This window comes from Carassius gibelio, chromosome B20, assembly GCF_023724105.1.
Source record: "Carassius gibelio isolate Cgi1373 ecotype wild population from Czech Republic chromosome B20, carGib1.2-hapl.c, whole genome shotgun sequence".
NCBI lineage: Eukaryota > Metazoa > Chordata > Actinopteri > Cypriniformes > Cyprinidae > Carassius > Carassius gibelio.
In genome coordinates, this window is record NC_068415.1 from 4,292,310 (window position 1) to 4,304,320 (window position 12,011).

General features: G+C 37.5%; 2 protein-coding genes across 2 annotated transcripts; both read left to right on the forward strand.

Moving 5' to 3' along the window:
* The first annotated feature begins 6,526 nt into the window (after positions 1-6,526).
* On the forward strand, positions 6,527-7,549 carry LOC127983352 (trace amine-associated receptor 4-like). Its single transcript, XM_052585527.1, has one exon. It carries the CDS (start codon positions 6,530-6,532, stop codon positions 7,547-7,549), a length of 1,020 nt encoding a protein of 339 aa, XP_052441487.1. The 5' UTR covers positions 6,527-6,529.
* A 3,439-nt stretch (positions 7,550-10,988) lies between these two features.
* Positions 10,989-12,011, forward strand: LOC127983415 (trace amine-associated receptor 4-like). The gene has a single exon (XM_052585595.1). The coding sequence runs from the start codon at positions 10,992-10,994 to the stop codon at positions 12,009-12,011; it is 1,020 nt and encodes a 339-aa protein (XP_052441555.1). The 5' UTR covers positions 10,989-10,991.

Sequence of the window (12,011 nt, forward strand, 5' to 3'; positions counted from 1 at the left end):
CTATAGAATTATTGTCAGGTACAACTCCGCCTAAAGGCAAATTACATTCACTTTCCAATCTGGAGAGGGAGGTCATGGAGAAATATATTTCTGATTCTCTTGCAGCCAAGATCATCCACCCCTCTTCCTCTCCAGCAGGTGCGGGATTTTTTTTTTCGTAAAAAAGAAAGATGGCTCTCTTCGTCCATGTATTGACTATCGAGGGTTGAATGACATCATGGTGAAGAATACTTAGCCTTTGCCGTTGATGTCGTCGGCTTTCAAACGTCTGCAGGGAGCATAATTTTTCATGAAATTGGATCTCCGTAATGCTTATCATTTGGTTTGCATAAGAGAGATGAATGGAAGACCACTTTTAATACCCCCAGGGGGCACTTTGAATATCTTGTTCTTCCTTTTGGCCTTTGTAACGCCCCAGCGGTATTCCAAGCACTTGTCAATGATGTGTTGAGAGATATGGTAGATCAGTTCATTTATGTCTACCTGGATGACATACTGATATTTTCTCATTCTCTCCAGGAACAGAGCTGTTAGAGAATGGGCTTTTTGTCCAGTCTGTTGTACAGTCTGTTCCTTTTTTGGGATACATCGTCTCGGCCTAGGGGGTGCGCATGGATACCGACAAGATTCAGGCTGTGGTAAATTGGCCAACCCCATAGTCTCGTAAGGCCTCATATCTCAGATCATTATTTCATTTTGTGCAAACTTCATATAGTTAATACTGTAATTTTTACGCTCTCTTTAGGAATGCGAGCTGCATCGAAAACGCTATGCGGAACGCGCTTAGCATGAGTGACTCTGAATATCGTGTGTAATCTGTCTAATTGATGACTGTGACATCACCGCAGGGGTGACGTAAGCGACCAGGAAGCTATAAAAGCACATGCCGTGAAGCTAGCATTAGTTTCACGTCTTTCAGCAAGCGCTCTGTGTGTGCATGTTATTCTGTCTTGTCAGTCTTATTTATTGTTTGTCACTATAAGCTCCTCCAAAAGTAAGCAATAGTCAAAGAGCAAAGCTAAGACGAGACATCTGAAAGGCGAATTGTGTGTTCCTCTCTGCCCTTGCTACATCACGGGTGGGGATAGCAGGTAGCAGACTGCCTGCACTATGTGTGGCCAGTGCAGACGCTTCGATTCCGAAGGGCTCTCCTAGAGTGGGAGCCTGTGCCAACGTTCCTTGTGGTGCCAGTCCCGCTTTCGCCAAGGCGGAGCGGCACCTGCACTCGCTGGGTTTGCAGATATATCTGCTGGAGGGAATGGAGACGGACACATCCCTATCTCCTACCTCACCCACCAGGTATCCTCGATCTCTGGGTTTGGAAGCCCGAGCTGCGGTCCTTCCCCCCGAGTAATGGCCGCAATGCACTGCCTTTCTTTTTCCGAGGAGATTGAGCTCGATGAGATCGATGAGCTCGCAGTTGCACAAACATCAGCTGCATAAACATCAGTTGCAAAGACATCAGTGGCAGAAGCATCAGTTTCACAAACATATTATGCCTAAATATTCTAACGAGCAGGCATTAATGAGGAGCGCGGCTCGCACAGTCAACTCTCTGCAAAAATAATTGGACTGACTGTGCTTCTCCGCATATCGCATATCCTGGGACAGGCTGGAGACGGCTTTTCGTATCTCCACCCGTGTTTCCTAGATCTAGAGTTCATTCTCGAGGTTCGGAAGCCTGCGCTGTGGTTCCTTCCCCCTCTGACTGTGAACTCGCGACTGCAGCTATTTATCTCAGAGGAGATTAATATTGTTGGTGTGACCAAGCGGCTCATCCACAGCCGAGGCAATGCGTGTACAGGTGCAGGACATATAATTAGAATATCATCAAAAAGTTGATTTCACTAATTCCTTTCCAAAAGTGAAACTATATATTATATTAAATTCATTTATTACACACAGACTGATACATTTCAAATGTTTATTTCTTTTAATGTTAATGAGCTAACAGGGAACGTTCCCAGAACATTCACTAAAGTTCTTTAAAATTTGTGTAAATGTTAGTACAAAACGTTATTAAAATTATAACTTATAATGTTTTTAATGTTCTTGTAAGGTTGCTAGAAAGCGTTCTTAGAGCAATGTTCTCGGAACGTCTTTAGGACGTTATTGTACTTGATGAATGTTCTTATAAGGTTGATAGAAAATGTTCTTAGAACAACATTCTCGGAACTTCTTTAGGACGTTGTTTGTACTTGAATGTTCTTATAAGGTTGATAGAAAACATTCTTAGATCAATGTTCTCGGAACGTCTTTAGGACGTTACTTGTACTTGATGAATGTTCTTGTAAAGTTGATAGAAAACGTTCTTAGAACAAAGTTCTCGGAACGTCTTTAGGACATTATTTGTACTTGATAAATTTTCTTATAACGTTGTTAATGTTCTTGTAAGGTTGATAGAAAATGTTCTTAGCACAATTATCTCTGATTATTATGGTGTTATCCTAAAATATTCTGATAACAGCATGTCCTTATATTTTCATGCTACTTTATGAATGTTATCATAATGTTGGGAGAAACTTCTTTCTTATAGGCCAGGGGTAGGCAAGTTCGGTCCTAAAGAGCCGCAGTCCTGCAGAGTTCAGCTCCAACCCTGAAAAAAAACCTTTACCTACCTGTAGCCTTAGTAATCCTGAAGACGTTGATGAGCTTGTTCAGGTGTGTTTGATTAGGGTTGAAGCTGAACTCTGCAGGACTGCGGCTCTCTAGGACCGAACTTGCCTACCCCTGTTATAGGCTATATAAAACATGAATAGAATAGAATGGAATAAAATAGAATATGATAGAAATATAAATGTATTTAAATATGAAACTACAACTTCGAGTAAGTGGTGGCTAATCGCCTGAATGTAATTTATAATTAATTTTTAATTTATTGAAGTAACTTAGGCATATTAAGTGAATGGCATACACTGTAAAAGTGACAATCCATATCCATAATCCATACAATCTATTATTTTTAAGTATAAATGGCTGACCACAAAATATTTAAAATAAAAATTTGCATAATTCACTAGACAAAATAATATCCTGGTGTTTTTCAAAAACGTGTGCAATTATAAGTCAGTCACGTCACGTGCACTCCGCTCATCCCCCGCGGGACTACGGCTCACTCACTCACTGACGGGATCACAGCAGGATTAACGTTAATCACGATGTGGTCATGGAAAATAACAGGTAACGTTAAGCATTTAGAGCTTATTAATCCCATTTAAAGCACTTTTGAACGTTTGTGTTTTACTGTCAACTTTATCTGAAGATTAACAAGCTTAGTTATCATAATGTGTGTAACTCTAGCTAAGGTTAGCACAGAAGCAAGGAGCTAAAGCAACATTACATCAAAGTTATCAACGGCAAGTGTTATATATGCAGTGTTATACACAACAGTTCGTCAGTATCAAATTAAGAAGTATTTTATGGTTTATCACAGTAACACAGCATTAGACGAGTCCCGCAAAGTGTAACGTTATTTTCAAACTACCGTTAGAGAGACGCTGACAGCATCTTCCTCATCTCTAATAGTTTGTTTACACCAGACATGAATAGAGCATCTGGCATGAGTGTTTTCAATGTTAATTCAATGCAAATAGACAACCTGCTGTTCGATTCCCGTGAATGACGCGGGGCGAATTGAGCATTTCGAATCTGAACTTTAGCGTTAATAATAAAAATAAAATAAAATAAAGCATTTTGCGCCACGTTAACCAATCAGGAGCTTGCTCAAGTAGTGACGTGATTACAATGTAGCGAGTGGAGAAACTTATCATTGCTGTATGTGCATACACTAGCTGTTTCTCAATGTCAAGGAAGGATCCTCGGAAGCCAGTATTTCGAGGATGCTACGTCATCGACATCTGTCGAAGGACTGTTCCAAAGTCGAGGATCCTCGGAATTTCAACCAAGGACTGAGTCCTTCGTTCGAAGAATATCCCATACACAGGAAAGGATGCATATGTGTATCCTTCGCGCTCTTCGCGCTCTCAAATCACCCACAATCCTATGCGCGCAGCTTTGCTATATAACGTTAGTTCAAAAATTCAAAAATGTTGAACGTTAACGTAGTCAGAGCGTTAACGGTTTTTATTTACGTTACCAAACATTTGTTATAACTGTAGTAAATATAAGTAAAGTTTGACGTTTATATGCCAGTACAAATTACTACCATATTGATATTGTAAATTATACAAATACAAATGGTTAACTGAACTGGACCTGTCATTTAACAATTGGTTGCGTCATTGGCATTTCTTTTATAAATAACTAGTTAAGTGGTCCAAAGTAATTTAATGATACCATTCACAGCGTTATTCAAACGGACCTTTTCACTGATGTAATGACGCAATTACGTGCACTTGCTAGCCTGTTCCATTTACGTGTTCTCCGTATGCTAAAGAGAAGTCTCACCTAGCCTCTGAAGGAAGTGACTTGGAAGGATCAGTCCTACCAAGGAAGTATCCTTGACATTGAGAAACGCCTACCGAGCTGTATGATACTTCTTCATACTTTTATGGCGCGTTCACACCAGACGCAAATAAAGCATCTGGGGCGAGTGTTTTCAATGTTAAGTCAATGCAAAGACGCGAATAGACAACCTGCGGCGCATTTTACGCGAATGAGGCATTTTCGCCAAAGTTCAGAGTTGAAAAATCTGAACTTTGGCGAAATTTCACGCCACGTTACCCAATCAGGAGCTTGCTCTAGTAGTGACGTGATAACGACGTAGCGAGCGGAGGGAAAATCTGAAACAACAATGGAGGACAAACTTATCATTGCTGTATGTGCATACTCAGAGCTGTATGATACTTCTTCATACTTTTACAGAAAGAGGAATAAAAAGGATCTTGTATACATAGCTTGTATATAGCTTGTATATATAACATATTAATAGATTAATTGAATAAAGACCAAATATTAGATTTACCCCAAACAATTTAGATTTTATCTTGAACCACTAATGAGACATCAGAGCCAGCAGCACATGTCAGAAGGTCTAGCATATCAAATATCGCATTGCTGTTGCCTCTCTGTGCATCTCTCAGAAATCAGAGCTTCGCAAGAGTAATATCAACTAAAATAACAGCCTATATCATACATGTTCTACTATTTGTGTATATTTAAAAGGCAATGATTTAAACCTTATAGGCTAGGAAATTATACATGAATGAATGGAATAAGCACTGCGTGATCATCAATCAAACAGCCGCGTTGTCATCTCTGCGCATCTCTCAACCAGCTCTCTGTCAAGACTAGGCTAATAATCTGCTTAGATACAGATATATTTTCTACAAAGCACACATGTTTGCTTCTTTATCTTTTGCTGGTTTGCATCTCCCTGGCAGGGATTTGTGTAGTTCGATGGCACAGCAATGGTAAAATAACAGCAGGTGACCATTGCTACTTCTGGAGTGGACCCGATAGACTTGCCATCCCAAAGGCCCTCCGCAAGTCCCTCATCAGCTGGACACCCCTGAGCAACAGATAACTGTCGGCCTGCTTTCTCTACCAACACGGCAAGATGACGCTGGAAGCCGTTTGTCACCAACTGCCGAGTGTACCGAGGAGCAGAGCTTGGCAACACAGACCAGTTTTTGTTATTTTGGACCAAAATGTATTTTCGATGCTCCAACAAATTCTAACTGACCCTCTGATGTCACATGAACTACTTTGATGATGTTTTTATTACCTTTCTGGACATGGACAGTATACCATACATACATTTTCAATGAAAGCTCTCAGACTAAATATAAAATATCTTAAACTGTTCCGAAGAAGAACAGAGGTCTTACGGGTTTGGAACGACATGAGAGTGAGTCATTAATTAAATAACTAAACCTTTAAACAAGTTGGCATCAGAAATCACACAACAGAACAAAATTTTATTTTTTCATATTAAGTAAATGAAAAAAAAACTTGATTAAACAAAATAAACTAATTTAAAGTTTCAAACTGGTACAACCTGCACTAAGACTGAATGCAATATAATAAAAATATTGATTGCAATATTCATGAGGATTCATTTGTAAGTCTATGAAGTTATTCATACATGAATAATTTACATTTTACGTGTTGTATGTTTAAATGCTGTATATGCATTAGTATTAATTTGTAAATCTATAAAGTTTGCATATATTAATAATTTACATTTTATGTGTTTAGATGCTGTAAATACTTTTCAGCATCAAAACTACAATTCAGCATCTATGCAAACATAGGTAAATGTACATTATATAGAACCACATTTTGCATGAAATACATGATACTCCCATAGTGTATCTAATGCTCATTTATTTTTTCATTTTAATCTCCAGAGATAATGTTGTTTTTTGTAACTATGGGTAACAGTGTCAGGAGTAGGAGGGTTGCTTCAAATATGAGGGTATTTATGGACAAAACTCCGTTGCTTTGAGTACATTTAGGGAGTTAAAATAGATGGGCATGTACTATATATTTATATTTATCTTTACTTAACTGATGTTGATAATCTTCAACCTTTTAACAAAGAAAATCATCTCAGCATCTGCAGCAGATGATGACTTCAAATAAGACTCAAACTGAGAATATGTATCTCTGCTATCCACTTCGACCGGACTCCTGTCCAAAACTGCATCGTCTTACTGTTGTTAAAGTGGCAATGTATGTGTTAATTCTGCTGATGATCCTCACAACAGTTTTTGGGAACCTGCTGATCATCATCTCAATCTCTCACTTCAAACAGCTTCAGTCTCCAACTCATCTGATCGTTCGCTCTCTGGCTGCCAGTGACTGTCTGCTGGGCTCTTTGGTCATGCCGTACAGCATGGTGCGATCTGTTGAAGGCTGCTGGTATCTGGGAGATTTTGTGTGTAAAGTTCATTATAGTTTAGACATGACCTTCTGTATCTCCTCATTACTGCATCTCAGTTTAATATCTGTTGACAGGTACTGGGCCATTTGTGACCCTCTGAGGTACAAAATGAGGGTCACAAACAACACTGTGACTGTTTTTACTACCTTCATATGGCTGTTTTCATTTATGTACAGTTTCTCTGTTGTGTTTTCAGGAATAAGTGCAGTTGGATTAGAGATGTTAATATTGCAGAGTTCTTGTGTGGGAAACTGTGTTGTGTTTTTTAACAAGGAATGGAGTATTATATGTCCAGTTCTTGTATACTTCCTTCCCGGGACGATGATGAGCTCTCTGTATGTGAAAATCTTCTATGTTGCACAAAAACATGCAAAAGTTATGTCAGAAAGAGTGACTGGAGGGTTGAAGAGCCAAAGCTCTGCTCACAGAGAGAGAAAAGCAGCTAAAACTCTGGCCATTGTCATGGGTGTTTATTTGTTCTGCTGGCTGCCATATTTTACTGTTATTATTCTTGACCCTTTTTTCAATTATTGGACCCCAGCTGTTGTTTATGATGCTTTGTTTTGGTTTGCATATTTCAACTCGACTTGTAACCCCTTGATTTATGGATTTTTCTATCCTTGTTTTCAGAAGGCCTTTAAGATTCTCATATCCACTTATATCTGTAGCATCAAGCATTCTAACACATTAATATTTGAATGAATTCTGCTCTCACACCAATTTCAGGCATCACAATAAATATTTATTTTATGTAATTCTTTTTATTTCATATATGCTGAAACCATTTCGCAAATGTGTTTTAATGGATGCAGTTTTCGCATGCAGGGTTTGCACTTTATTCAAAATATATTTAAATTATTATAAAACAATCTAAATAGCCTTTTTTGTGTGTGAAATTAACATTATAAATAGCTTTTAATACTTTAAACTCTTTTGAACACATTTCACTGGATTTACATCAAAACAGTCTCCCTTTGGAAAACCATTCATCTTTTAGGAGTTTGTTTGGTTTAAATTCTTTGATTAAGATCCAGATGATTAAGGGAAGTATCCTCAACTGAACCAACCTGGTCACACTTATATCTTTTCAGTTTTTAAACAGAAAAAAGACATGTCTAACAGAAAACCAGTTTTAATTTGAAAGTTAAAATGTATAGACAGTGGTTGACATGATCAAATAGTCTCCCTGTTGAGTGTGTGTTGACGGTCTTTGTAGTTCGATGGTGGAGCTCAAAAAGCTCAATAATAGTTAAATAATAATAATAATAAAACAACTAAGCTCTTAAAAAAGTGACCATTTATCATCAAATGGTTCTTCAGGATAAGAGTCTAAATAAAACTTTTACAGTTTTCAGAGAACCTTTAATAATAATAATAAATAATTTGATTGAGTTTAGGTCTGTTCCTTGCAATCAGAACAGATTTGGATTCCAGTGCACAAATAAATTTGATTAGTTTTTTAATTATGTTTTTTTTAATGTATTTTATTGTTCTATTGTCAGTCACAGCATTTAAGAGAAAATGGAAAGATGAACCAAGTAAATATTGCATAAGTAATGGTTAAATGAGTGCAGAAGTGTTTTTCATTTATCTTGTTTAGGATTAAATGATTTGACAGCAGAAATTACACAACAGAACAACATTTTATCTTTTCATATTAAGCAAATGAAAAAAAAAAGGTGCAGGTGAACTGAATGCAATATAATAAAAATGTTAATGCTGGGTTTGCAGTATAAGGATTTATTTGTAAGTTTGTAAAGTTGCTCATACATAAATCATTTACATCTTAGTTGTTGTCAGTACGTCAATATTGTATATTTAGATGAAACTTTAAATATTTCACATACTTTTGAGAATCCAGCATTTAGTTGATCCTAAGTGCTTGTCGACACAGTTGAAATCATGACTGCTTTCTTCTTTCAAGAGGGGGTTTGGAACGATAAAGAACGCGACACACACCACTCCCAGAAATCCTGTATAATTCAACCAATCCGATGATGACTTCAAAACTCCTGAAGTCTTTCCACTTTGCCATATGCATCAGATGTTCAGCCAACGGTCTGTGGGCATGACGTCTGAGACTAACTTTTATGTATCTGTTCCACAAGCACCACCTTCTGGCAAAGAATGAATTTGCATATTCACTTATATCACATTTAATGGTGAACAGTGTTGTTGATGTTAACTGGCATATCAACAAGGGGAAAAAATCTAAATTTGACTCAAATAATAGTCCCATAGACTGCCAAGTAAGTAACACTGTCAAGGTCCAGAAAGTATGAAAGACATTGTCAGAATAGTCAATCTGCCCTCAGTGGTTCAACTGTAACATTATGAAGCAACGAGAATGTTTATATTTTTGGCGACGAAAACAAAAATAATTATTTTATTCAATAATTCCTTTGTCAACAGTGTGCTCTGTGTATCTCCATATCACCGTAAGCTGGGTATGGTCTTCTGTGTCAGCCACACCACAAGGTTGCACTATTTTCTTTAAAATCAATGCTAAATAAATGTAAAAAAAAAAAAAAACAGCACATCATTGTGGTGCAGCTCATAAAGAAGAGCATACATGGGGCTAAAGGCACATCTTAAGGAAGAGTTTTGCACTACTCCCATAGTAAATCTAATCCTCATTTAAAAGTCTTATATGGTGCTATTTTCAAAGATCAATATTTTGTGTACTGGGTGTCAGAAAATATGTTAACATGCATTAATTTAAAAATCACATTATTTCTCATGTGCAGTACATTATTGTAGATCCTCTATGTCCAGTCTTTCTAAAATGTGGCAATTTACCATTTGAGAAGGGTCTTTAAAGATAGATGCTAAATAGCACTTAAAAAAATGGTTCCCCTATAATTATGTGCCAATTAACCAATTTTTGTGTTGCTTTGGACAATATTCTTTAGAGTATATTCTTTAAAATGAGTTGGCAGCAGAAATCACACCCCAGGCAGCAACATAGTGTTGACCCAGAAACGGCCCCACATCTGGCCAACATAAAACCGAGTCTGCATTTGTGATTGAAGAAACGACAAACTACAATTGCTACTCTACACTGCTCAAAACTCGCGTTTGAATCCCCAGTGGCAAATCCTTTAAATATGTAAACGTACTTACAGGCTGTTGAAAATAGTCCCACTTTATAGAAACAACTTGTGTGTAGACGCCATTCTAGGCTACATTCCTAGGTTCAGGAAACACTCCTCCGGAAAATGTGCTGCAAACATCTGAATATTTAGGTCGAACTGTTCTGGAACAGTGTTGTAAAAACAACTTAACCGCTGATTTCTAGTTGTGTCCTCTTTTCGAAGCCAAACAATGTAGATTCACTTTCACTATGAAACACAGCGTCTCCACGACATGGCAGCAGAAGCAACAGTGAGAATAACATGTACGCCTTTTTCTTTACGTGAACATTTGGACAGCATTATGCAAATCTTCCCACATTGTGACGTAGACGTGGGGGCATGTTAGAACGAGCCATTTTAGGTAGACATTGTTGACTCTTGACTTTTAAAAATAATATCTCTTTGGATTTGAGACATTAGTCTTTGCAACTTTACAGATTTTCTTTATGAACCAAGAGCTTGTAAGGAAAACTTGAAATCACATCATATGACCCCTGTAATAAATGCAGTTAAAAACAGAGTTCCATTAATATAACAACTGAATGCAATAAAATAACAATATTAATGTGGTGATTGCAGTATTCATATGGATTCATTTGTAAATCTATAAAGTTTACATAAATGAATAATTTAAATTGTATGTATTTAGATGCTGTAAATGCTTTTCAGCATCAAAACTACAATTCAGCATCTATGCAAACATAAGTAAATGTACGTTTTATAGAACCACATTTTGCGTAAAATACATGATAGTGTATCTAATGCTCACTTATTTTTTCATTTTAATCTCCAGAGCTAATGTTGTTTTTGTAACTATGGGTAACAGTGTCAGGAGTAGGAGGGTTGCTTCAAATATGAGGATATTTATGGACAAAACTCAGCTGCTCTGAGTACATTTAGGGAGTTAAAATAGACGGGCATGTACTATATATTTTTATTTATCTTTACTAAACCTATGTTGATAATTGCCAATCTTTTAACAAAGCAAATCATCTCACCATCTGCAGCAGATGATGACTTCAAATAAGACTCAAACTGAGAATATGTTTCTCTGCTTTCCACTCCGGCCAAACTCCTGTCCAAAACGGCATCGTCTTGCTGTTGTTAAAGTGGCAATGTATGTGTTAATTCTGCTGATGATCCTCACAACAGTTTTGGGGAACCTGCTGATCATCATCTCAGTCTCTCACTTCAAACAGCTTCAGTCTCCAACTCATCTGATCGTTCACTCTCTGGCTGCCAGTGACTGTCTGCTGGGCTCTTTGGTCATGCCGTACAGCATGGTGCGATCTGTTGAAGGCTGCTGGTATCTGGGAGATTTTTTGTGTAAAGTTCACTATAGTTTAGACATGACCTTCTCTATGTCCTCTTTACTGCATTTAAGTTTAATATCTGTTGACAGGTACTGGGCCATTTGTGACCCTCTGAGGTACAAAATGAGGGTCACAAACAACACTGTGACTGTTTTTACTACCTTCATATGGCTGTTTTCATTTGTGTACAGTTTCTCTATTGTGTTTTCAGGGATAGGTGCAGTTGGAATAGAGATGGTCATATTGCAGAGTTATTGTGTGGGAAACTGTGTTGTGCTTTTTAACAAGGAGTGGAGTATTATATCTCCAGTTCTCGTATTCTTCCTTCCCGGGATAATCATGAGCTCTCTGTATGTAAAAATCTTCTATGTTGCACAAAAACATGCAAAGGTTATGTCAGAAAGAGTGACTGGAGGGTTGAAGAGCCAAAGCTCTGCTCACAGAGAGAGAAAAGCAGCTAAAACTCTGGCAATTGTTATGTGTGTTTATTTGTTCTGCTGGGTGCCTATTTCTACTGCATCTTTCCTTGACCCTTTTTTTAATTATTGGACCCCAGCTGTTGTTTATGATGCTTTGTTTTGGTTTGCATATTTAAACTCGACTTGTAACCCCTTGATTTATGGATTTTTCTACCCTTGTTTTCAGAAGGCCTTTAAGATTCTCACATCCACTTATATCTGTGGCATCAAGCATTCTAACACATTAATATTTGAATGA

Coding starts and splice junctions, on each gene's coding strand:
- LOC127983352 (XM_052585527.1), top strand. CDS start 6,530: ATGATGACTTCAAATAAGACTCAAACTGAGAATATGTATCTCTGCTAT.
- LOC127983415 (XM_052585595.1), top strand. CDS start 10,992: ATGATGACTTCAAATAAGACTCAAACTGAGAATATGTTTCTCTGCTTT.